The sequence below is a fragment of the Elephantulus edwardii genome, unplaced genomic scaffold, assembly GCF_000299155.1.
Source record: "Elephantulus edwardii isolate Elephantulus edwardi_28Jun2011 unplaced genomic scaffold, EleEdw1.0 scaffold00121, whole genome shotgun sequence".
Taxonomy (NCBI): Eukaryota; Metazoa; Chordata; class Mammalia; order Macroscelidea; family Macroscelididae; genus Elephantulus; species Elephantulus edwardii.
Window position 1 is genome coordinate 1,483,168 of NW_006399871.1, and position 26,807 is coordinate 1,509,974.

At 42.7% G+C, this 26,807-nt stretch overlaps 3 protein-coding genes across 4 annotated transcripts in view; 2 read left to right on the forward strand and 1 right to left on the reverse strand.

Annotated features, from left to right (window-relative positions):
• Positions 1-5,706, forward strand: part of USP4 (ubiquitin specific peptidase 4 (proto-oncogene)) — a 44,860-nt gene extending 39,154 nt beyond the window's left edge. Inside the window, exons 17-22 of one of the 2 annotated variants that reach the window (XM_006892915.1) lie at positions 991-1,061; positions 1,325-1,443; positions 1,766-1,915; positions 2,955-3,058; positions 4,877-4,965; positions 5,369-5,706. In XM_006892915.1, the coding sequence (XP_006892977.1) occupies positions 991-1,061; positions 1,325-1,443; positions 1,766-1,915; positions 2,955-3,058; positions 4,877-4,965; positions 5,369-5,530 (695 nt within the window). In that variant the 3' untranslated portion in view covers positions 5,531-5,706. The remainder of the gene's footprint in view (positions 1-990; positions 1,062-1,324; positions 1,444-1,765; positions 1,916-2,954; positions 3,059-4,876; positions 4,966-5,368) is intronic. The other variant, XM_006892916.1, reaches the window with a different exon arrangement.
• Positions 5,707-6,605: 899 nt separating this feature from the next.
• Positions 6,606-9,166, forward strand: LOC102847893 (chromosome unknown open reading frame, human C3orf62). The gene is made up of 3 exons (XM_006892917.1): positions 6,606-7,003; positions 7,839-7,930; positions 8,913-9,166. The coding sequence occupies exons 1-3, from the start codon at positions 6,627-6,629 to the stop codon at positions 9,164-9,166; spliced, it is 723 nt and encodes a 240-aa protein (XP_006892979.1). The 5' UTR covers positions 6,606-6,626.
• A 7,568-nt stretch (positions 9,167-16,734) lies between these two features.
• The window catches only part of CCDC36 (coiled-coil domain containing 36), a 16,082-nt gene continuing 6,009 nt past the window's right edge, over positions 16,735-26,807 (reverse strand). The window contains exons 3-7 of the mRNA XM_006892918.1: positions 24,642-24,805; positions 23,190-23,238; positions 22,916-23,003; positions 18,149-18,252; positions 16,735-17,853 (exon numbers count right to left, since the gene is read on the reverse strand). Of these exons, the coding sequence (XP_006892980.1) occupies positions 16,735-17,853; positions 18,149-18,252; positions 22,916-23,003; positions 23,190-23,238; positions 24,642-24,805 (1,524 nt within the window). The remainder of the gene's footprint in view (positions 17,854-18,148; positions 18,253-22,915; positions 23,004-23,189; positions 23,239-24,641; positions 24,806-26,807) is intronic.

A 26,807-nucleotide genomic window follows, 5' to 3' on the forward strand; every position in this document is an offset into this window, starting at 1 on the left:
CCTTTTAAACAGTTTTCTCCCTCATCTGTTTCATTGCAGTATACATTATTTATCCCATCTTTCTCAGTCTCCCCCCAATCCCGATGTCAGTCCTGTTTTATAAGTGGCACTATGCAGTATTTGTCCTTTGGTGACTGAGATATTTCACTCAGCATAATGTCCTCCAGGGTCACCCATTTTGAATAATATTGAAAGAATTCCTTATTTTTCAATGCAGCGTAGTATTCCATCGTGTGAATATAACACAGCTTCTCTATCCATTTGTTTGTTGATGGGCACTTAGGTTGTTTCCAACTTGCTATTGTGAACAAAGCCTCAATAAACATGAGTGTGCATATATCTGCTTGAGTGGCAGTTCTGGTGTCTTTAGGGTATATTCCCAGTAGTGGAAAGGCTGGGTCAAATTGTATCTCTATTTGCAGCTTTTTGAGAAAGTGCCACACTCCCTGCCACAGTGGTTGCACCATTTTACACTTCCACTAACAGTCAATAAGGGTTCCAGTTTCTCTACAACCTCACCAGCATTTGTTGTTTGCTGTTCTGTTAAATTTTGCTGTTCTTAATGGGGTGAGATGATATCTCATAGTTCTTTTGATTTGCGTCTCTCTTAGAGCTAGGGATTGTGAATATTTCTTCATGTGCTTGTTGGCCATCTGAATGTCTTTGGTGACGTGTCTGTTCATATCCTTTGTCCATTTTTCAATTTGATTGTTTACCTTTATCTTATTGTGGTTGTGTTTTGAATATTGTGTGCAGGTAAGGTCTTTGTAGGTACCTGTAGCATAAAGGGAATCCTTGACATTGGATTTAGGAAACTGAAGATCCAAAAAGAGTTGACCTGAGGCAAGGTCTTGCTCTCAGAAGTGCCAGGTGACCCGTGAGCAGAGATGGAGTGGCCAGGGTGTAATTCTTCTCGTTCTTTTCACCTCCAGAGTGTTTCCTGAAGTGAATGCCCTTTAATAATGATACCACTTTTCTCTTCCTCCACAGCTCGGTCCACACTGGCTATTGATTGGGATAATGAGACCCGGAGCCTTTACTATGATGAGCAGGAGTCTGAAGTAGGTCATGAGAGATTGTTTTTCACTCCAGTGGATTACTGCTATGGGTTTATATCTGTATCACTCCTCAGTATGATAGCAATCAAAACAGTTACATATTTGAAACAGGGAGTGGAAAGTTCTTAAGAGTGTTGTCATTTTCTTATTAAGAGTCTCTAGAAAGTACACTATAGTCAAGGTGTAAAATCCTCTATAGGCCTGTTGTATCTTGAACCTGTAAGATTTTGTTTCCCAAACAGAACTCAGGACTGTGTTCCTTTCAGGCCTATGAGAAGCACATGAGCATGTTGCAGCCTCAGAAAAAGAAGAAGACCTCAGTGGCCCTGAGAGACTGCATTGAGCTCTTCACTACCATGGAGACCCTTGGGGAGCACGACCCCTGGTATGTAGCTCCCCACTGCTAGTCCAGGATACCCTGTGCCCTGGCCCTCTGATCTGCTGGATCATCTCTGTACTTGTAGGTGTCCCTTTCTCATTTGGCTTCTGCTGTACCACACGGGTCCTTTTGTGTGAGTTCCGTTATGTTAGTTCAGCCATCACCTTGTTTTCGAAGGCAGCATTGAGATTTTCCTGCTGCTATGAAGTAGTCATGATGAACATTGCTTTGAAAGGATGGTGCAAATTGCATCAGTATGTCCGTGCATGAACCTGCGGTGGCTCTGGTTCCACCTTCTACTCAGCAGAAGTTGGTTTTTCCTTTTCAGGTACTGTCCCAACTGTAAGAAGCATCAGCAGGCCACAAAGAAGTTTGACTTGTGGTCCTTGCCCAAGATCCTGGTAGTCCACCTGAAGCGTTTCTCCTATAACAGATACTGGAGGGATAAACTTGACACAGTTGTGGAATTCCCAATCAGGTGAGTTCTAATAACCGGAATTAGGAAAATTTAAACTAGTGTTTCTGGGTGATGACTGGCTGCTAGTTTTGCCACCAGAGACTTTTTTTTAAATAATTTTAATGAGCATTTACAGAGATTTTGGATTTCCATTCATTCATTGTCGCACTTACCAGAGACTTTTTGCATTAGTGTGTGTGCTGATGGACTGTAGGACATTACATTTTTTCTCTTATTGTCACTGCCACCTCTACCGCTGTCCATCCACTTGCCAATCCTTCCTGTCACCTAACCGGCCGGGTCCCAGGGAAGCCAGACTCAGCAGGGCCAACACCAAAACAGTCCTGTTCCTTATTAACAGAGGGGTCAGGGCAGTCCCACAGTCTCCAGGAGAGAGCTGGGTTCTTACTAGAGAGCAGGGGAGAGTGCAAACCCCACGGCAGTCCTGACCCTGGGGAAGGGACCAGGATCTGCTATTGACTCAGATCTCCTCGGGCCCCAGAGTTCAGAGTATAATTGATCAGTAACTAACTCGAGATAGAAGTCTCCCCTCAAAAATGCAAAATCTAAAATGCTTTCTTGGGAGACAGTTAGATAAATGAAGCGTACAGTAAATCAGTGGGAGAATCAGGGTGGTTGAATATATAGATATTTATTATAGAATTCACTTCTCTGTACGTTTAAAATTTAAACTTCTCTGTATTTTAAAAGTAAAACAGGTGAAAGCCCTTTCTGGAGCCTCTTTTGTTATGTAACTTAAATTATTGTGGCACCAGTTGTGAGGCTTTTCTAATATCAAATGAAGCTCCTTCTCTGTCCCCGATCCTTCTGTACTTTGTAGTCTTGTGTTGGAGATTTGCAGGGGGCATCTCTTGTTTTCTGATCTGAACGTGTCAATATTAGGACACAGGCCTCCAGAGCCCCTTCTGTGGTGGTATGTTTGATCATTTCTTCTGCAGCTAGTTTCGGAATGCCTGTGTTCCAGAAGAAGGTGTTGGTCGTAGCTCTGACTTCTTTGAGTTTAACATATTTAAGAGTTTTTTTTGTGTTTTGTGATCAGAGCTCTGAACATGTCCGAGTTTGTCTGTGACCTGTCAGCAAGGCCCTATGTGTATGACCTCATTGCTGTGTCCAATCATTATGGAGCCATGGGGGTTGGCCACTGTAAGTATGGGTGTATGTTTCCTTCTGAAATGTTGAAATATTCTTGGCCAGTCAGCTGTCATCATGTCTTCCTCTGTGCCAGACTCTGTCATACCACTTGAAATACCTCAGACCCCTGGCTGCTTTCATGCTGCTGCCCTACTGTTATTATATCACCTGCCTCAGCATGGCTGCATAGTCTCCATTGCTCATGTGTACATTCCAGGTCATCAGGAAGGAAGGATAGGTGAGCAGAACTTCTCTTTAAGTAGAAGTCCCCCTCAGTTCCTCTCCATAGACTTCAACCACTGTACCTTGGTTAGACAGGTAGTTCCAGAAAAGGTTGGGAAAAGAAAATTGTACCTATTTGAAAATGAAATTCTGCTGGAATGACTGTCATTGATCTCAGATTATATTGTATCCTTTGACTTGCTCTTTGGCCACAGCATTAATTTTTATATACGTATATTCACGCATAGTGATCAAATGTATTTTTTTCCTAAATTTTATCATTGAAAATGTGCACAATAAAATACACACCAATTCAATAGTGTCCACAAGTACAATTTAGAGATACCTGATTGTGTAACCATTTCCCCCTCCTTTTCAGAGTAGCTCTTTCTCAGAACCACAAACTTTAGGTATCTTTGGAGTTGTTGATTTAATACCATGTAGATAGATCTTAAAAGAGAAAAATGTTGAAAGCACACATTGTTTTAATAGTATTTCAGGGAAAATACGATTATTTTCTGGGAGTTCTACTGCCTCTATGGCTCTAGAAAGTTTGGAGTCCCTGAAAAGTTGAAACTCTGTATTTTCTCCCTTTTGATTTTAACTGTTTCAGCATATAAACATTGGACAGGTTTATTTTAATTTATTTATTTATTTATTTTCTTTATTATTATTACTGTGTTTGTGCATACCATCAAATCAGATCTGACTGGTATAGGAGGAGATTGCCCCTCCTTCTCCAGCAGAGCATCTGGTGGATTTGATGGACAGGTTTATTAACTGCTCTGCACCTTAGTTTTCTCACAAGATTAGACAGGTTTTAGTAGTCCGGCACCCAGCCCAATAATGGGGTTGAAAGCCACCATTGCATCTCTAATGCAAAGCTGTGCAAGAAGAATTTATTTCAAGGAAATGCTTGGATCATCATTGCAGTCAATTGTTGTCCATTCATAAACTCTTCCACTTAAGGTTTCTTGTCCACATCCTGGCTCTGCAAACCAATATGTACCTGACCGAGACCACCTTACCAGCTCCAGGGGCACCGGGAAGAACCTGTGCTGAGCACAGTGCCATCTGCCTGAGTTCTGTGAGGAGTAAACTCGGTCTTTGTTTAGAAAGCTGTTAGATCTTTAAGTGAAAATTTTTTTTTCTTTTTATTGTGATTTGAATAAATGTTAGCTGAATGAGTGGGTTTTCCATTTAGAAAACTCAGAGCTATTGTTTTGCTTCATTCTCAGGCATGTTAGCTTTCTCATGGGGCCTTGGGCTCAAGATTATTGTTTACAGCTCCCTGGAAGACAAACATTGACTTTCTCTATATTTTTTTTTGTTCTGTTTTTTTTTTAAATTATTAAATTTTATTAATTTTAATGAACATTTAAAGAGATTTTGGGTTTTCATTCATTCATTGTTACATTTTTTTATTAGTTTTCCAATGTTACAGTTTAACACTCTGGTCTGTGACCAAGATTAGAACAAATTGAAAGCAAAAAGGTTACCTTTTTTTAAAGACAATCCAATGTTGTTTATTGTATACCTATGTAAAATAGCCATATTTAGCCTAGCCATTTGATGATTGCTACAATATTTTCTTTGTTAACTTATCAGATACTGCATATGCAAAGAACAAATTGAATGGGAAATGGTATTATTTTGATGACAGCAATGTGTCTCTGGCTTCTGAAGATCAGATCGTGGTAAGTAGGCTCCCTTCACTGGCTACTGCTTCATGTGCTAAAGCTGGAAGGGAATTTGGCCAGTGTGGTATTTAGCTATCCTGGTGTGTCGGTAGGAACTAGGGATGGTAGAGAATGACGATCTAGCTGCCATTTCTTCTGGAACCTTCCTAAAGGCAAAGCAAACTTTGTCAGGTTCCTTGTCACACAATACCTACTCTATCCCACTGCCCTGTCAGCGTCAGCACAGGTCAGCCTCTGATGCATGGGTCACCTTCATGGTCACCTCTGTGTGGATACACTGGGCAAGAAGAGCAACGTTGTGTGATTGAATAGTGAGAGACAGCCAGAAAGCTCAGACCCTGCAGGCCACACAGTGACCTTCCCAGCCACTGAATGGACTTCTCCCCCTCTTGTGTTTTAGACAAAAGCAGCTTATGTGCTATTTTACCAGCGTCGGGATGATGAGTTTTCTAAGACACCTTCAGTCACCAGTTTTCCTAGTTCCTCTGAAGGAGAGACGAGAACCAGCGGCTCCCAGCAGGGCTTGGGGCATGATGAAGCTTGCAGCATGGACACCAACTGATGCTGCCTCACTGACCCTCTTACCTCGCAGCACAGTGTAACCCCCCAGGAGAACATCCTTGACATGATGAAGACCACTAGCCGTCAGTCCAACAATCAGATGGAAGAAATTCCCTTTTTTAATAACAGAAGAAAGAAACAAATGACCTTGTTTGCTCAGAAGGGTTATGTCAAGAGACTGAATTATTTTTCTTTTTAAACTAAGGTGGTGAGAGAGATTCTGTAAAGAGATTCTGTGGAGCTACAGTGGGGGCGGGGGTCACAGTGGAATATGTCCAATGGATTCCAGAGCTGGAGAGGAACATGCTAATTGAGACCTGCTGCAGGCCCGACCTGCGTACCCTTCTGGTTCTTTGCCATTTACTGGTCACCTCAGTAGTTGCTTACAGTAAAGGAGGCCTCATGTGAACTCAGTGGTGTCCCCTTCTCCCTTGCTGTCACTGGGATGGGTTTCTCTTCCCTGAGCTAGTCACTAAAGCCGGTTCCTGTTTCTCTGAGCCACCTGGGACCACTTCACTTCATTTACCCAGTGAAATGGAGATGTTCAGTGTGGGGTCTCCGGCCCCTCCCCCTCTTGGCTAGTCTGCACCAGTCTTAAGCAGTGGAGACAGGTTGGTCCCTTAAAGGGGACACCATTTAAATCAGAACATCAACTGCCCAGCGCTGTGTCGGCCTGAAAAGTTCCTAGGAGTTTGTCTGCTGGGAGGGGGCCCCCCATCTTGCCAGTTAGTGTTGAGAAGTGGGCACCGCAGTCCGCCCCGCTCCCCATTGCTGGCGTGACTGTCACAGAACCCAGCTGTGCCTGACCTTTAACCCTGGCGGGGCTGGGTGTGGGGGCGCGTGGCCAGCGACTGACCGTTGGGGCATAGGTGTCGCCGTGCGGCTTGGTGAGGACTGGGGGCTCCAGCTCGAGGGGGGTGGCCGGGTGGGTCCTGGGGCTCCGCCCGCCACCGGGTGGGCCCCTCCCCAAAAGCCATGCAGCGGTGGGTGAGAGCTGGTGTGGTTACCCCGCGAGTGGCCCCTGCGAGGGGTCGTTTGCCAGCTCGTCTGCATTTCCAGTGCATACCGTAATCAAGACATGGTCCCTTTTAGGGGAGATGTCTGAAAAACTAAGAAGATGCAGAAAGGAGCTGACGGCCGCCATTGACCGGGCCTTTGAAGGAGTCAGCCAGTCCCCGGAGGGCCCGGGCCCACAGAGGCCAGAGTCCTATGCCGCGCTGCCCCGCCTCCCCCTGCCGATGCACCGGTTCCTGTGCGGGATTCATCCGCTGGCCCCGGGCAACGCAGAGAATGAGGGCGCAGGCCTACCCGCTGGCCACGCCCCAGTCGGTGCAAAACCACATGCGCTCTGCCCCAAAAGAAAACCTCTGACCAGCAAAGAGAATGTTTTGATGCATTCCTCCATTTTAGCACCCGAAAGACAGTTTTGGAGAGCGACAGGCGAAGGGGAAAACTGGAAAAAAGAAAGTTTAAGGTGATTCTAATCTGATAGTTCGCACTTCTAATTAAAGGGATTTTTTGTTTCTAAAAATATATTGAAGGATCTAGACTGCGTTTATGACACTGCCATTTCCGCCTCTAGTACATACTTGAAACTCTAATTTGGGAAGTTCGCACACAAATCGGGTCCAGAGAGAGAGAGTGAGAGAGTGTGTGTGTGTGTGTGTGTGTGTGTGTGTGTGTGTATCTGTCAATTCTGATGTCAAGGGAGTCTTGGGAATCACATTGTTCAGTGGGATGGTGAAATGTGCAGTAACCTGATTTTTTCAGTGACTATTTTTTTATGCTGCAGAAGCAAGCATCTTAAATCCAGTGTCTGAGCATGGACACTGGGGGCAGGAAGAGGTTGCAGCCCCCCCTCCTTGCCTGCATTCTTTCCTGTTTCCCTGCTCCCACCCCTACACCCAGCTGTTGAGACTCTTCCCAGGTGAAGGTCTCTTCTAGACCTTATCCTCTCCAGGTAACTTGGGTCTGCCCAATCCCAGACACCTTGACAACCTTAGGCATGAAATTGTGGTGTGGTTTGCCATCGTAGCTCCCCCATAGGCAGGGAATGAAGAGGCTGTTTTACTGACTCAGCTCCACCGATACTTATCCTGGGTTGTCATAAACAATGCAGTCAGTGATGTTCAAGAGGAAGGTTCCTTCACTCATTTAACGGTTTCTGATTGTCGTCTAATTACAGTATAAATGACAAGTAAGTCTTTGTCCTTACATTTATCTAATACAGTGTTTACCTCCAGTAGTTTCTTGAAAGAAAATCTAATTCCCATTCTTTCCCCTCTTCCCTCCCCAATCGGGGTTTGTAGGAAAGAGATGGAGAGAGATTTGAAGGTTGACTCAAACACGCTGCTCAACACTTCGAGCCAAGAGGTCACAAAGGACCTGCTTGATATGATTGGTGAGTATAAGGGGCCAGTCTATTCTTTCAGAGAGTAGAACCAGGTTCTAGAGTGAGCAGTGATTTAGAAAAGCAGTTATCTCAGTTATCATCCATTCTCGTTGAGCAGATCTGTTTTGCTCATGGCATGCTCTGCATGTAAAGCAGTGTGTACAGTCAGCCCTGTTTGTGTCCTCGGAGCCGGGACCCTAGTGGGGAACCCAGCAGTTGGGTCATTTCCTAGATGTCTAGTTAGTTAAATCCCTCATGAGAAAGATAGTAGCCCTGAGGATATTGTGGGTGAGCTTTTGTTGAAGGAAATAAAGAAATAAGCAAAGAGGAGGATGAAGCACCTCAGCTGAGGTAATACAAAATCAGAAGGAAAATTAGAATCCAGAGGCTCCTGTATAATTCCATCACCTGAGATAGCCACCATTGACAGGGTGATGTGCAGGCAGTTTTTTAAACAGTTCACATTACATGTGCATATAACCTTGGATGCTACCTGAGACTGTAAACTCAGAAGGGCCTTCAGAGGATGAAAGGGAGGCCTGGTTGTCGGGAGGTGCTTGTCTTAGACCGCAAAGACAGACTCTGCCAGCCTTGCCACCCCAGTTGACCAAAACCTCTGTTTTTCTGGAGATAAATCATTAGGCATCTGCCCACCACCTTCTACCTCACTCATTAGCTCCAGACAGCACTTTGGTTACTATGTGCCATGCTGTGTCACCCCTACCCACGAAGTTCCCTGAACGCCAGGACAAGCATATGCAGCTCTGTGACCTAGTAACGCCTCCTTTAGGGATTCGCTGATGGTTGGGAGTTTGATAAATGCAGGCCTTAAAAGGAGGGCTGAATACCCGCCTTCATTTGGCCCGCCTTTGGCCTGTGTGCCCCTAGAAGGAATATTTGGTTTGGTACTAACAGTGACCAATTGTATGTGGGTTTGTGTCTGAAATGTTTTGAAACCTTTCAAGTTCTAAAGCTGAATGTTCTTTTAAAGACCATACAAGTATCCGGACTATTGAAGAATTAGCTGGAAAACTAGAATTTGAAAATGAGTTGAACCGCATGTGTACTCGCAGCGATGACTCACCAGAGGACACCTGGGCCCTGCTCGTGGACGAGAGCCACTGGAATGCCTCGGACATGGACCCTGCCGGTCTCAAGCAGGCTTTCGATGATCACATCATCGAGACTGTTCTGGACTTGGAAGAGGACTACAGTTTGACCTCCTCTAAATACCAAATTGAGTAGGACTGGGGTTTTGATTGCAGCTTTTCAGTTGACGTTAATGGAGCCTGTGCAGGCAGAACAGCCAACCACGGTGGTCACCATAGGCCACACTTTTCAAGGGATTTGCAGAGTGAGTTATTGCAGCATTTTAACTTCCACTTCTTTTTTTGAGCAAAGTGTTTAATTTTGGTATACTGTAGTTTTGGTAATTTTTTTTTTAACATTTCTTGAATGTGATTTGGTTTTTTTAAATAATCGTTCAATATACCCAGCACCTGTTGCAGGTGTGGGTGACAGTCTTCTGCTGTGTCTCTTGATATTCTTTCCTGCTACCCGTGATCAAAGTACACAGGCAACAGCCAATGGGAGCTGCACACCCTGGAGGCCTCCCATCCCCAGCAGCTCATCCTGTACAGAGAAGCTGGTATTGCACTGCACCAAGGCTCCAAGGCCTTTGTAGTTCCTGTGCCTTCGCTCTCCTGGGGTTCTTGGTCTCTGCATGGCCCACATTTGTTGGCTAGTGCTGAATACTAGATGAGTGGCTTTAGCAAAAAGACGTTTTATTTTCTGTTTTGTTATTTTTTTTAAACTGTTCCACTGACATCAAGCTAGTTCCCACTAGAAGGATCATCAGATTTCTGTGGCTGCAGATCTTTATGAGAAGATACAATCCATTTATCTCCCAAGGAAAAAACAGTGGAGTCCAACTGCTGACATTTCATTCAGCATCCTGATAATACTCACTACGCCACCACAGTTCTTTTCCTCATAGTTTTTGTTGTTAGGTACTATCGAGTCGGAACTGCTTATTTCAGAGGCAGTAAATGACATGGGAGTGATTCAGTCCATGTACCTGTAGGTTGGAAGCGCACCTTCTTTCCAGAAGGCCATTAAAGCTCCCATAATGTAGGAGGCCCCAAGTCCTGAGTTCAGGGTGCTGGCTCTAGGAAGAGGCTTTCCCTCTACAGCCTCTGGAGGAAGAGCCTTTTCTCTGAGCTGCTGCAAGCAGTCATCATGTGGCTGGGGATCTGTCTTTGATTTCTACTGCTTTTGTTTGCTTAATCTTTTAAATTTCAAAAACGATTGATTTATAGTACATCCTACACTAGTCCTGTTTCATTAACAAAGTCGCCTACTCCAAATGGGAATGAAACCACGGGCAGAGGGTAGGTGGGATTTAGAGTGCCTATTTGGTGGTGGTGGTGGTGGGGACTCACATGATTAGATACTGACAGGCTCCATGCTCCCCTCATACCCATATTCACCCACCTTACCTCAGTGCTCGCACCCCTGCCCGGGCCTGGCTCAAGCTCACAGGCCTCTACAGCAGAGTTCCTCTTACTGGGGTGGACGTTAGCCCAGGGGGTATGGAGCTAGAGTCTTGGGGAGAAGGATTTAAGCTCTCGGTGGCAGGACTGACAGGTATGCTTCTGTTTAGCGAAGCTTTTATTGGAAAACTGAGATTTACCAAACAAGTAATTATCTTGGAATCTTCAGATGAAGAGCATTTCCTTCCAGTAGAAACGCAATTATTGAAAAGCTGGTGAGGCCCCCAGCTGTGCCTGGCTGGAATTAGCAGGAGACTTGTTTCCCTGGCAACATCTGCCCTTTTGTCTTCTCCTCTCTGCCTACCCATGATGGCCAGGGAGGTCTTGCTGCTGCTGTCATCTGTGGCTGTGCAGCAGGCAGGTGTGTACGGTCACCTGCTCAGAGCTACATCTTGAAGAGTTAGTCTGAGCTTGAGTGAAATGGGACCCCAGAACATATATTTTAAAAAGACATCCTCAGGTTTGCAGGGAGCTGGTTCATATCTTCCAGTCTTGGACATGTCTGAGAAACTTTATAGATGTTGTACGTCACTTGGTTCTCTTCCCCCACAGTTCATCTTGGCAAGCCCAACACTGAATTGTTACCGTGGAAACACCAAACTGCAATTTGGATTAGCAGAATGAAAATAGAAACAAGGCAGATTCAAGAATAAATAGACACTTTGGAATTTGCTGGTTGCCAACTGCAAATTCAAGCTTTAGCTTAGGGTATGGGAGAAGTGGGCCCATGCAGCCACAAAAGGGCTCATGGCTACTACAGCTGTTGTTATATGCCATCAAGTTGCTTATTAATCATAGTGACCCTATGTACAACAGCTCTGACCCCTGCTCTATCATGAATCAACTTACTGTCTCTGACACACCTACCCCTATTACTCCAGTGCCCGAGTTAATCCATCTTATCCAGGGTCTTCCTCTTATGCACTGTCCCTCCACCCTGCCAAGCATAATGTTTATCTCCAAGGACTGGTCCCTCCTGGCAACATGGCCAAAGTATGTTAGATGGAGCTTCAGAATCCTTCAAGGAGCAGCCTGGTTTCACCCTCTCAAGGATGAACCTGTCCTCTTAGCAGTCCATGGTATATTCAGTACTCCTCTAGCACTACAACTCAAGGGCATCAGCTACATCCCACCAGTTTTAACACCAAAGCCACTAGAAATCAGCTGTACATGCAATAGATTTTGGAAAAATACTTGTTTTAGGAGACACCCAGTAGAGAAAGCTGAAGAGGAAGTGGCAGGAACAGAAGAGGAAGGAGTGCCTGGCAGGGGATGAAGTCCAGCAAGGAGCAGAGGCACAGTTCTTTAAAAAGATGATTCCAGAATGACGACTGAGGGTGCAAATGATGAGCCTGTCCTAGGTTACATCTAGATTCAGGTATTTCTTAAATCATTGGCCATGTTTGATATAGACTCTGAACTCTTACCAGGTGAACACCAGGGCACTTCTGGTTTGAACTATGAGGTTCATACCAGCACAAGCAGATGCTGGACCTGCTTTTCTGCTCTCTGCATCCCAAGAGACCCCCTTCTCCTGTTCTCACTAGATAAAAGGGAAACAATTTTCTGATATTCTCCTGGCTCTTCCATTTCAATCCCAGAGCAGGAGTGGAGGAGGCAGACTCGGGTCTGTGCCCATTTTTGCTCATAGGGCAGCAGCACCATGCTACCCCAGGAGGCTGTGAGTAGCTGATGCTCAGGCAGTCCACGAGAGGATTTGCAAATGGGGTATATTTCAGGCTAACACCCCTGTTCCTTGGGCCAAGGCATTCAGAATGAGAGGGAAGATAAGTGAGTCAGGCAATCACGCTGAGCCCTTGAGCAGCCACTTCACCTGACTGGAAAGGCTGTCATTCCAACATAGTCAGAGGCTCTGCTTTCTCCTTAGTGTTTGGAGAACAATATTTTTTATTTCAGTTAAATAGTTGGAACAAAGTCTTACTTTGGAAATCTCTTTTGACAGGTGATCTCAGTCCTCATAGGGAAGGACTCACCTGGGGAAGCTGGAAAATTCTTGATTTGATTAAGAGTTTTGATCTAAGGCCTGACATAAGATTAGTTTTTAGAGCTATTAACCCTTGGAAGGTGGAGGGTTGGCCAAAAAGGAAGATGTTCAACAAGACTGATTGACATGGTAACTGCAGCAGTGAGCTCAAGTGTGTTGGAGAAGATGAGGATGGGCAGGATTTGGATCCGTTGTTCACAGGGTCTTGACAGCACCTAACAATAACAAGAAAAAGAGCCATTTTTACAGAGGGAGCTCTGATGGCCTAGTGATAATTGGCCTGCCAACTGAAGGCATGTGGTTCGAATTCTTTTTTTTCTCTGTACTGTTGAAATCAGATCGAACTGGCACAGAAGGAGATGGCCCCTCCTTCTCCAGCAGAGCATCTGGTGGATCCAAACCGCACACGGTTAAGATTGCAGTGCAGTTTCTTGCCATTAGACCACCAGAGCTCCCCGATTTACAGCTTCTGAAAATTCACTGGAGGATCAGCTATGAGTCAGTTCTCATGCAACAGTACATAACCACCGTCATAGCAACTCTCTTCTTGAGGATAGAGTGGTCTCAGACCTCTGAGTGAGAAAGAATGCTTTGGAGCCAGACTGGGAGAGAGAAGTATTTTGCCAGACTCATCATTGGGGCCCTTTCGGAACATTTAAGGCAAAATACACAATAAAAAAGAGTTGCAAAGAGCAGTTAGAAAGGCCCCATTACCAGGATAGGGATGTAAGAAGCTATTTGAATATAAAGAAAATATTTATGAAATGTTTGCTAGTATCCAACACTCCTGAGAGTAGGGGACACAGGAGAGACTAGATGATGCAGCTCTTCTTCAAGCCCTTACACTCCCCTGAGCAAGGCAGGTGAAACACAAGTCTACAAATTCTTTCCGATGGAGTTGTTATAAAAACATTTCAAAAAGGAAAGAAGATGAGCAGTGAGCAAGCTTCTTCGTAGTGATGACATTTGACCCTGACATAACAAGACAAGTACTATGTCAGATTCATTTCTGTCTTTAGATTGGAGCTGGTGTTGGATCACAGAGAGGGTGGAGCCCCAGGCCCACACACCTCCCACCCCCCCACCCACCCCTGGCAGCCACATACAGCCCCCACAGCATCTGAAGAGCCAAAACTGATGCATGCTCTAGGGATTTGCCTGGGCTGTGTCTAGCTCACCAAATCTGGCAGAAACACAGTAGCTGATAAAATTTTAAAAAGGCCTTAGGAATAAGATAAAAAGTCCTTCCCAGATGATCACCAGACAAAAGCAGCATATCTTAATAACCTAGCTTTGTTAAGAGCCAAGTTTACTCTGCATTCTACAAAAATGCCAAGCTCATGGAACAATGGATCATCCTTACTTTTTATTTCATTTCACAAAATACTTTTGAAGAAATGGTAGGATTTAGGATTCCACAATTTAACAGCAGAATGTAAGGGTCCTGCTGTAGCATTGCAAACCTGGGTGAGACTTTAAGTGAGCCATCTACAGTCATAATGCTGATTGTATTTCTCTCATCAGGGTCTTAATTTTTTCTGTCTTTTATACTGTGGGGTTTTTTTTAATTTCAATGAAAATTTACAGAGACTTTGGATTTCCATTCATTCATTGTTGCCGTTTTTCCCCTCCCCCAGTACACTACCCTCTTGGAAAAGTAAAATTCTTTCATTGTTTTACAAAACCTCCCCCAGGTCCACTCCACTATGCAGCCTTCGCTCTGGACTCCTGTCATGACAAAAATACCTAATTACATATCCCTTTTAAACAGTTTTCTCCCTCATCTGTTTCATTGCAGTATACATTATTTATCCCATCTTTCTCAGTCTCCCTCCAACCCCGATGTCAGTCCTGTTTTATAACAGTGGCACTATGCAGTATTTGTCCTTTGGTGACTGAGATATTTCAGCGTAATGTCCTCCAGGGTCACCCATTTTGAGTAATATTGCATGAGTTCTTTGTTTTTCAGTGCATCGTAGTATTTCATTGTGTGACTATACCACAGCTTCTCTATCCATTCATTTGCTGATGGGCACCTAAGATTGTTTCCAACTCCTTGCTATTGTGAACAACAACACAGCAATAAACATGGGTGTGCATATATCTGCTTGGGTGGCTGTTATGGTCTCTTTGGGGTATATTCCCAGTAGTGGAATTGCTGGGTCTAATGGTATCTCTATTTGCAACTTTTTGAGAAAGTACCATACTGCCTTTCCACAGTGGTTGCACCATTTTACACTCCCACCAACAGTGAATAGGGGTTCCAGTTTCTCCACAACCTTGCCAGCATTTGTTGCTTGCTGTTCTGTTAAATTTTGCTGTTCTTACCGGGAGTGAGATGATACAGTTGTTTTGTATACTGTGTGTGTGTGTGTGTGTGTGTGTGTACCATTAAATCAGATCTCACTAGTACAGGAGGAGATTACCCCTCCTCCAGCAGAGCATCTGGTGGATTATACTGGTTTATTTACAAAGTTCAAATATATTGTTTTTCACACACTGGATCTTTCCCATTTCCTTCACCCCACCCCACCCCATCAAATTGTGTAACCCTATGAAAAACACCCCGGTATCCTCTGTTTCCACCCTCCCCCTGCCTTGGATCCTCATACTCATTCTACAATAATGATCTTACATATTTGTCTTTATGGGCTGAGTTCAAAGTTAGGTAGTAATTTATAAAATCACTGTTGCTATGTGCTGTGAATGTACCATAATTTCTCAGTCCATTCCAATTGTGGTTGGACATTTGGGCTGTTTCCATGCTCTTGCAATGGTGAATAACCCTGCTGTGAACATTAATGTACAAGTTTCCATTTGTGCCTCAGTTCTCATTCTCTTGGGGTATATTCCAAGCAGTGGAATAGCTGGGTCATATGGAATTTCTATGCTATGCCTTCCTTACAAACACAAAATCATCAGGAGCATCAAAGGAGGCAGGCAGAGGGCAGGGTTTTTTTTTTTATTATTTTTGTGCATATACCGTCAAAATCAGATCTGACAGGTACAAGAGGAAATTGTCTCTCCTTCTCCGGCAGAGCATCTGGTGGATTTAAACTGTGTACCTCTGGGATTGCAGTACAGCTTCTTGCCACTAGGCCACCAGAGCTCCCCTAGAGGGCAGGTTTTAAGACACATAGTGAGTCCCAAGTCTGAACTCCCTTGGCCTGGGTGAGGGCCCTGGGAACTGCAGGTGGTTCCTGGTAAAGGCCACAGAAGACAGACAGCAGTTTAGGCTGATCAACATCCCTGCCCACTGAGTCACTGGCAAATTCAACCTTACAGACCTTTGTGAGTATACATCCTCTGAGAATAAGGACTGTAAAAAATAAGTCGTAAGCCATCATTTCTATAATGGTCCACTCAAAGGCCTCAATATAATTTAGTGGCTTGAAAATAAACAAAGCGTTCCATCCCATGAGAATTTTCATTTTCTTACACTAAAACAAATTTTAACCAGGGTGGTGTTTTGTTTGTTCAATCTTATCTGATTTTGTCTAGGGAATAAAAAAAGATGATACACATCTTAAATGATTTCTTGAATTGATGGAAAATTAGTCTAATAAACTCAATGAAAAAATAGGCTTTAAACTTAACATATCTTTATTTTTCATTATAAAACAAATGTTTCAAAAAGTTCAGCAAAAATAGACCATTTCTATTCCTATAATAATTAGGCAGCTCCCAGAAATAACAGAGGGCATATCTTTGGATTTAAAAGTAGCTGAATATTAAGATTTAGGGAGGAAAAGCCAGAGGAGAAACTGGAGTCTTGAAACTAGGGTTTTGATACTTCTCTTTTGTTTGTAGTTCTAACACTATTCTCTGACCACAAAAAAGCTGTCTTTGCTTGCTGTGTACCCATGGACCAAAACATGCAAACACTCTGACAGCATAAATGGATAAAAGTTGGGAAGAAACCAAGGCCTGATTGTGCACTGGTGATGCAGAGGAGCCATTCTGAAGATCAGACATCATGTATGTTCACAAGCCAACGCTGCCCTTCTGAACAAGACAATCCCCCCTTCCACCAAGCACAGCTGCCCTACTCCTGACATCCCACAACCAGCTCACAGCACTGCTGTCTTCATAGTTCCTTCCAAAAAGTAAGGGATACTTACTCCAGTGGCTAGTTCCAGACTCCCTTCCCTCACCTAGCAGGGTCTCTTAACACTGAGGGTGGTCTCAAGTAGGCTGCAGGGGCTTTGTTATGGGGCGCCCAACTGTTCTCCAAAACTAAAGTCACTATGAGATGTTCAGAAGCCTTCATCACTGCTATCAAAAGCTAGGTCATAGAGCAAATTCCTCCCTGGCTTTTTGCATGAAGGGGACTGTGAATTTTCTATGTTAAGGTTGCTGAACCAGCTTATCTCCTGGTCCCCCTGCGAGGTACCAGGCAATGGACTGCTGTCTTGGGAAGAACACCTATCAAGCCTCAAGAGTCTTCCTTGCATTTCCCCTGTTGTTTTAGGGAGCATGACTGCCCCTCTCAGAGTGGGGCAGACTGGCTTTGCAGGACTCCTGGAACCCCTTTGACACAGAGAAGGCTGGAGGGGTTCTCGCTGTCCCAGATGGGGACCTTGTAGGCCAGAAACTGAAGGCTGAGTGCCTTGAATTCTAGAACTTAGAGCACTGGTCTTACTTGGGGCTTGGTCTTGTTTCCTGGCCAGGAGCCTACTTCTCCTGGTTTTCTTAGGCTGTTTCTTCTTACCCTTTTTGCCTCTGTCTATAATTCCCCCTTTTGGTTCAGTTACCAAACTCTGTCCACATGGATCACATGAAAATACGTCTTTGAGTTGGTATTCTCGGCAGCAGACCTTAGTGTTGGTTGCAAAGTTGCTTAAATCTGACAGTATGACCTGTGAGGTTCCTTGAGTGACCAGATCCCTGTCAACAGGAACCTCTTGTCCCAGGATGCTGGTGTCATAGCTCCTGGGTCCTACTTTAGTAAAAGCACAATGCTCACAGTTAGTCTGTACTTCCTTGTCCTGTACAGCCTTGTTTCTTTTACTGGGCTGAGCATCACTCTTTGTGTCCTCATCCCAGACACCAAACTTTCTGGGCTGCAGGGAGCCCACACTGGTATTCCAGGTGCCAGGGAAAGGCTGGGATTGCCACATAACTGCCTCTTCAGAGGCCAGTTTTCCCTGGCTGATGAGAGTCTGGGCTAGCAATGGTGAGGTCTGGGCAGTGCTGTCTTTTGCATGTACACGTACTGGAGGAGCCGCAATGAATTTCCTCAGGTCTGCAAGGACACTGGGTATATTCAGCTGGCCAAGCTGTTCACACAGCTGCTGGAAGTCTTTGTTCTGCTGGGCAACTAAAACTTCAAGGTGCTTCAGGTTAGACTTCATTTCTACAAACTCTGCTTGTCTCTGGGGAGAGGCAGCAAGAAAGAGGAGAATTTCCAATAATGCGTAATTCCCAATAAAACAGAACAAACCAAAGGACATGCCAACAAAACAAATTTGCCCCTTCTGGTTTACCTTTACCACACAGGTAGCACAGTAGCCTACATTTGCCAGAACCTTGGGGAGAAGGCTGACCTCTACCCAGGCCTGGCTGGCTTCTGGTCTCAGGTGAGAATTTGCATCTTTAGAGGTATATCGCAGGGTCTTAATGACAAAACAAAAAACAAGCTTTAAGAGAGGGTTTGGGATCCATACTTACAGCTTCAAATTTGTTTTGCATCTCGAGGATGATCTGTTCCAATCTGCCTTTGTCCTTCAGGGCCTCAAGTACCAGCTCACTCTGGGCTTGCATAGTGTCTTGCACTAAATAAAGAACAATGACAATTCACCTCATGAAGACTGTGTCCCTCCTGCCTATGCCACAGGTGTGGAGTAGGAACAGCTGACCACACCCAGGACAGACAACCTTAAACAGCCCTTCTAGTGCCAGGGCCCTGTCCTCCCAGATCAGCCTTGGCGGAGAGCAGAAGCCAGGGCAAGGTGGTCCTGACACACTTTGTTTTTCCTTCTTTCCATGAGGACCTGCTGGGGACCCTGAGAATCTCTGCCCACATTATGACATTTCTGGCTGTCCTCTAGGTCCTGTCATAAGAGTAATCTTTCTGATTTGTGGTTATGATCACATGCCCTGGAAAACTACTGAAACCTTTAATGACACCCACTGACCAAAGGGTACAGTCCAAATGGCAAGAAGCTGTGCTGCAATCCTGAAGGCACACGGTTTGAGGCCACCAGCTGCTCTGTGGGAGAAAAGATGGATAATCTCCTCCTGTGTAATTAACTGCCTCTGAAAACCCACTAGAGGGTCTGCTATGGGTCAGTTCTGGCCCTGTGGTACACAATAAGCAGCAGCCCAGGATAGGTAGCCTCAACTTCTCTAGACTCAACTTCACCTTATTCTACCCACTTGTTTTTTTTCATCTCTGGATTAAAAAAAGACTTGTTATTTGAGAAATATCTTTCTCAGTTTTGGTCTTTGCACATGTTATAGTCTCAGCCTGGAGTTAAGTACTCTTGCTTCTTTGTTATTACACCATCCCCTTCCCCCCAAACTACCTGTCCAGCTAGTACCTATCTCTTCTTCTGCTGTGAGCTTAGCAGTCACTTCATCATAATTATCATTCCTCATCCAGCCGGAGCACTCCTTCACTGTGCTGGTGGTACCATGTATGCTCTACCTGTCCCTACCATCTTCTGAGTGCCAAGTAACATATCTATTCCAAGAATTAAAGAATTTGGCTGCTAAACAAAAGATTAGCAGTTTAAATCACAAACTGCTATGCAGAAAAAAAGATGAGGCAATCTGCTTTGATCACACATACACACACATTAGACTATAGGTTATGTGAAGACACTCTTATACCACATATTTCATGGCCATCACAATGTATCAGGTACATCTGTAATAGATGAAGTCCTCTTGAAATTACGCATGGGGAGAAGGGGACAAGTAGTTAATAAGTAATCACACAAATAACTGATTGTTACTGTTATGTACCATCACAATGGAACAGACTCAAAGCTGACCCTCCAGTGGAGGAGACTGCCCATCTCTCTCCCACAGAGTACATGGTGGATTCGAACCACATGCCTCTTGGATGGCTAAGATTATACCACCTGTAAAAACCTGCTGGAGGATCAGTTATGAGACGGTTCCAACTCAACAATAACTACTTAGATATGTATACTAAGTGCTCTGATGGTCTCTGAACACTTCATGATAGACTTTTTTTCCTAGCTGCACTTTGAAAACTTCTATTCAGCTCTCAATCCTTTCTTCCTTTCACTTTATCTTCTATATAAGCTTGAACAAGTTTCAGAATCTCTTCTGATATCCATTTTGGTCTTTTCTTTCTTTTTAATAACCTTTTGCTTTTTTCATATATGATGCCCTTGATGCTATCCCACAGTTCATCTTGATTTTGTTCACTAGTGGTCAGTGCTTCAAATCTATTCTCAAGATGGTTTCTATATTCAGGTGGGATATAGTCAAGGTTGTATTTTGGCTCTTGTGGGTTTTTAAAATTTTTCTTCAGCTTCAGTTTCAACTTATATATGAGCAGTTGATGGTCTATTCCAGCAGACCCTGGTCTTGTTCTGGCTGATGATACTAAGCTTCAATTTTTTTCTTCCCACAGATATAGCTGATTTGGTTCCTGTGTATTCTATCAAGTGAGGTCCATGCATATAGCTATATTATGTGTTTTGAAAAAGGTATTTGCAATGATTAAATCACTGGTCTTACACAATTTCGTCATGTGACATCTGGCCTCATTTCTATAACCAAAGTAATATTTTCTAACTATCTTTGTTTCCAATTTTTGCATCCCAATCACCAGTTAATGCATCTTGAGCACATGTTTCATCAATTTCAGACACTAGAAGCTGGAAGAAACCTTCAATTTCTTTGTCTTTATGGTTGGTGTGTAAATTTGAATACTGGTCAGATTAACAAGTCTTCCTTGTAATGAGTAGGGATATTGCCCTATCACTGCTAACACTGTACTTCAGGATAGATCTTGAAATGTTCATTTTGACAAGGTGATGTCACTCTTCTTCAACTTAGCATATCAAGCATAGAACTGGAGATATGATTGACCAATTAAACATAGCCAATACCAGTTCTTTTCCTCTCATTAATGCCTAGGATTATTTATACTTATGCATTCCATTTCATTTTTTATAACTTTGAATTTTCTTAGATTTGTATTTCATACACTGCATATCCAATTATCCCTGGATGCTTGCAGTTTTTCTCCTAATTATGAGTTATGCCAAATCAGTCTTTCATTGGCTGAAATCTTTTCTTCCCCCCACGTTATTAAGGTGAACTCTACTTTGAAGAGGCAGACTTTTCTGAGTCCTGTTTTGAGTGCCTTCCAACCTGACAGCCTCATCTTCCAGCACTAACCAAAAATGTTCAACTGCTATTTAAAGGGTTCACAGGGCCCATTATTTCTGTCTTGCTTCCTCCTTATTCTTAGGTTAGAAGCTCCACTGAAACCTGTCCATCCAGGGGGACCCTGTTGTATTTCAAATACTGGTAGTATATCTTCCGGCCTTCTAGCAACAAGCAAGCCGCCACAGTAAGATAGACAGAGGAGTGGTGGTAATAGTCTTAGGTTTCTGGAACTCATTCCAAACCAGATGCACAGTTGCCCTTGTGTAGGGTGCACATGTGTTGGAAGCTAGCAAACAGCACTGTGCTTCTTTGCAGACAGATGGAGATTAATTTCTGAGCCACACAAAGGCTTTGCTTTTTGTAAATAATGAGCAGTCTATCCCATGGAATTTGAAAAAGTTTATTTCAATTTGCTTAAATAAAAAATAAATACAGAGATGAATTCAAACAAGTGCAAATGCAGTTGGCAGTTTGCTGCTTAGCTGAGCTGTTGGTTCTAGAGAGAGGTCCATATAAGGAAAGCTCTGTAATGATTCTGTTCTGTTTGGTTAGGTTCAGGAAGACAGTAGATCTAAATATAAATCACTAACTGGTGGAGCAAAACAAAAACCCCAAACCCATTGCTACTGAGGCAGTTCCCACTTGTAAGACCCTGTTCATAAGAACAGAGTTTTATTCTGGAAGCTCTGGTGAAACCTGTCCACAATGGGTGACCCTGTAGATATTTTAATACTGGTGGCATAGCTTCCGGTTTCATAGCAACACACAGGTCACCTCAGTACAGCAAACTGACTAGTCTTGTATGCATAAGATAAACTATAGACAATCAGGCATATACATACACAAACTATAAAATAAGCATCAGCATGTAGGTCATTCCTACAGTTTACCTACACAGCAAACTGACAGATACGTGCTATAAATCAAAAGACATATTGTCAAGGACCTCTCCAAAGTTTCAAACAGCAAGGATGTCAGTATAATGACTAAGGTGTGTTTGCTCCAAGTCATGGTCTTTTCAATTACTTCCTAAGCACCTTAAAGTTGGGCAATGAATGAGAATGACAAAAGATGAATGGGTGCCTTTGAATTATGGTGCTGGAGAACCATACTGAATATCACATGGCCTGTCCCAAAACAAACAAGTCTGTGTTGGAAGAAGTACAACCAGAATTCTCCTTAGAATCAAAGGTGAAACTTCTTACATACTTTGCACAGATGGTCAGGGATGTCAATATATGCTAGGGTCTGAGAAACAGATAGATTGACAGACTGTAACAATGGGCTTGGGAATATCAGAGATCTTGAGGTTGGTGCAGGATAAGGCAGGTCTCCAATCATAAGGTCACTACGAGTTGTATGTGACTTGACTGGACCTATCAACAACATGGCAGAGTGGAATTGCCCCACAGAATTTCTGAGGTGTTAGCTTTTTTTTTTCCTTTACCGTTCTTTTTTATTGAAATTCAGAATATGTCACTTTAATTTTCCAGTATTTTTTGTTTTTTAGCTTTTATGAGAAGCAAACTGCCCCATCTTTTCCCAATGGAGCAGCTGGGCTTTGAACCACTGATCTTTTCGTTTACAGCCCAATTCTTTAACCACTCTATCACAGAAACTGCAACCCACAAACTGTAACTGAAATTGAGAAAGATGCTGCAATTTACTATAAAACATTTCTCAGTGAAACCAAGTTAGCAAGAAGAATAGTAGACAGAGTATTTTTAACTTCTAAGAGGCAGTATATCTCTATAGACTGTACAGCTAGCAATTCACCCTAGACTCTGCTGATGCTGATTCACCAGGTAGTGAGATCAGAGAGTTGGCTAGAGACAACAAAATTACTGAGTTGAGAATGAGTGCTCCACAGCTGGAGTCCTGGGACCATTCTCACAGGTAGATGGGTTCAACTCTCTTCAGGGATAATCTTACATACACACTCCCTTCTTATCTGAAACACTGTTTGGGACCTCACCATTAGCAGAAACTGGACTAGGGACAGAAAATTCATGTTCACTGATCACCAGTGCCCTCTGCTGATAACCTCAAGAATAAGACACTCACATGTCTTGGCCACAGTCTCCAAAGAATCCAAAATAGATTGACTTCTGTAACTGAGATATTCCTCAGACTTCTCCACAGATGTCTGTAACTAAGAAACAAAAAGCTAAGAATTAATTTATTGCCTAGTATCATATTAACATGGAAGACTCCATTTAATTTAGTATTTTTTAAAAGAGTAATTTTGCTATGGTACATGAACTAAAGCCAATGCTATATAATTAAAACTTCCTAAAATGCATGATGTTCTAAACATTTGAAACCAAGAGATACTTACTCTATGAATATTTTCTTTGACATGGGAAATAAAGCTCCACAGAGTCTCACTAGAAGAAAAAAAAAGAAAGCAAATCTGTGAAATACTAAAATAAAATATAATGGAATTGGTTCCATGAACATGACATCAAAACAGTGCTTGATCTTAGCTGGAGAGATCCTGAGTGGTTAGCTGGAATAAAAAGAGCAACAAGTTTCCATTATTATTATTTTCAAGGCAAACTTCTTTTAATTCACTCTTTATGCCCCTTGTGGGTACTATCAAGTAGATTTCAACTCCTAGACTCCTTATGACAGAGTAGATAACTGCCCCCTAGTTTTTATTTTGTTTTAATTGGATGATTTTTTTCCCTCTTGTTGTGTGCCATCAAATCAGATCTGACTGGCACAGGAGAATGCCCCTCCTACTCCAGTGGAGCATCTGGTGGATTTGAACCGCTTGCCTTCGGTACTGCAATGCAGCTTCTTGCCATTAAGCCACCAGTGCTCCAAGATATTTAAAAATAATATTCTACTCTGTTTTTGGTAAAAGATTATACATTAATTAGGTTTACATTTCTATTTAAGTTATTCAGTGACATTAGTCGCATTTATCAACAATGTGTCGGCATTCTCTTTGTGCTTTGGTCATTCTGTTTCCAGTACTCTAGTTTCCCTGCCCTCTTCTCATCTTTGCTTTAGAGTAAATGCTGGCATCAGATGTTTCTTCAGTAATGTAGTTAGAGGTACAGCCTTTATTTTATGTGTCACACATTCTATTACTTCATAAAAAGCAATCTGAGAGGTAAGTTTCATATGAAGAGGACCCAATGTTGAAATGTAACCCATCATGAAAGCTGCAGTCTTTGGTTGTCTTCCATATTTTCTTCAAGTCTTCTTCACTTTCTGGAAGCAAGGTTGTGTCATCTGCATAATGCAGGATGTTGATGAGCTTTCTTCTAAATCTGATACCATATTCCTTCTTCATATACTTTTACTTCTTGAATTATTTACTTAACTGCACTAGCTGAGAGCAAAGGACTCATTGAGATTGACACTGTATATTTTAAATTTAACAATCCAAAATCTATAAACCTTTCCTAGTGGAAAAATCAGTTTGAATTATGATGTAAGAACTCAGGTCTATATTCTTTACCCTAAAATGTTGTAATCTAAAATTTCTTAATTCTGATAATCTGAAAGAAAGCAAAGGGCAAAATTTTAGGCAGAATATATATAACATTATTTGAATAATCCATTTCTCTAAGATGTTTTTTCATTCTTTAGAGTGACCAAAACTGTGGGAGATATATTAAAATCTACCAAAAGTTAAATTCACAAGAAAGCAAATCAAGGGTACTTTTCATATAAGTTACAAAGGCAAGAGTGTTATCATGTTGAATTGAATGATATGAGTTATTGGCACTATGTTTTCTGTTTCCCTCAAAAAGGAACAGCTGGAAGGGCTGCATACCTGTCACATTTGTCTTTTGCCCTTTTCTTTTTCTCTTCAAACTGTTCCAATAGGCCCTTTGATTTTCCAACAGATAAAGGAAGAGGAAATAAGCCTCCATCTTTTGTGTCTCCTCCAAATAGCTGAGGTTTTGCCTGGTACTTTGTGAAAATACTAGGTTCATTCTGTTAAATGAGAAAAGAGAAACATGATGACATTTACCACATAAAAATGTAGCACAGGTTATTTTCTCAGTACAGTACAGAGTCATACTTAAATGCAAAGAATACTGCTAAAAACATAATATGTGGTACATATTTACATTTTGTTTTCATATATATACATATATATAAAATATATTTAAAATAAAATCTTTTAATTAATACAGTTTCTGTCTTCCCTATCCAAATATATTTAAATTGTCGACTAAAATATCTTATAATCACCTGCACACAATCAACAGAGGATAAGCTAGGTAACCATGACCTCCTAAAAAAATCTTTATGTAAATAAAAAGTTTTCTCCAAAAAAATAAAAAGAGAACCTAGAGACTGGGAGAAATATTTAGTAATGACACATCTTGCAAGGGAATCATTTCAAATTTATAGAAAACTTCTAAACAAGAAAAAGACTAACATCTCCATTACAAGATGGGCTGAGGTATGACCAGACACCACCAATTCAGATACCCAACACACATGCAGAGAAGTGCTAAAAGTCATTAGCAATTGTTGTTGTTGTTGTTAGGTGCTGTTGAGTGGAGTATGTATGACTCACAGCAACCCCCTGAACAACAGACCTGAGTCCTGTTCTATCCTCTGTAATCCTCATCATCTCTAATACATTTGAGCCCACTGTTACAGTCACTATGTCCATCTGTCTTGAAAGTCTTCCTCTCTTTTGCTTATGCTCCACCTTTCCAAGCATGATGTCCTCTTCCAAGGAATAGCTTCTCCTAGCAATATACCAAAGTATGAGAGATGAAACTTTGTCATCTTTGCTTCCAGGGAGCATTCTGGCTGCACTTTTTCTAAAAATGGTCATTAGCTAGTAGAGAGATGCTAATCAAAACAACAATAAAATATCATCTTAACCCTGCAACAATAGCAATGCAATGTTCAGCAGTACACAAACAACAAATGCTAGATAGGATGTGGAGGGATTTGGAACTCTAACACTCTGCTGGTGGGAATGTAAAACGGTACAACCAATATGGAGAGAAGTTTGATGCTTCCATAGAACATTGCTAAGTGCCATTGAGTCAGAACCGACTCACAGCTGACCCTCTAGTAAGTTTCCAGAGGCTGTAAGTTGCATAGGAGACTCTCTTTCTCTCACAGAGTAGCTAGTGGATTCAAAATGTGTGCCTTCATGTTGATAATATAACTCCTTAGCACTCATCTCTCAAAGCTATCTAGAACCCTGGGAAAAGAAATACCATTTGATCCAGTAATTCCACCAGTAGAAATGTATTCCAAACAAATGAGAGCTGCAACCTAAACTGACAGACATATACACTCATGTTTATTGCAGCATTATTTATAATTGCAAAGTTGGAAACAATCCAAGTGTCCATCAACAAATGAAGGGCTAAAAACAACTACAATATGTTCATACAATGAACATCAATAAAAAACAATCAAGAATATGTGACATAGTGTACAATATGAATTCAACAAATCTAGAATGTTGTTGTTATGTGCCATCGAGTCACCTGCAACTCATAGCAACCCTATATACAACAGACCTAAACTCTGCTCTGTATCGTGCCAATTGCACTGTCTCCGACACGCCCATCCTGATTACCCCAGTCACTGAATCAATTCACCTCATAGAGGGCTTTCCCCTCCTGCACCATCCCTCCACCCTCCCAAGCATGATTTCCCTCTCCAAGGACTGGTCCTCCCTCCTTGCAACATGTCCAAAGTATGTCAGATGAAGCCTCAGGATCCTTGCCTCCCAAGAGCAGCCCGATTTAACCCTCTTCAAGATGAATCTGTTTGTTTTCTTAGCAGTCCATAGTACCCTCAATACTCTTCTCCAGCACCACAGCTCAAAAGCATCAATTCTCCTTCTATCCTCCCTAGTCCTTGGTCCAACTCTCTGATGCATAACAAGTGATTGCAAAGACCATGACCTGTATCAGACACACCTTAGTCTCCAGAGAGACACCAATGCTCTTCAGTA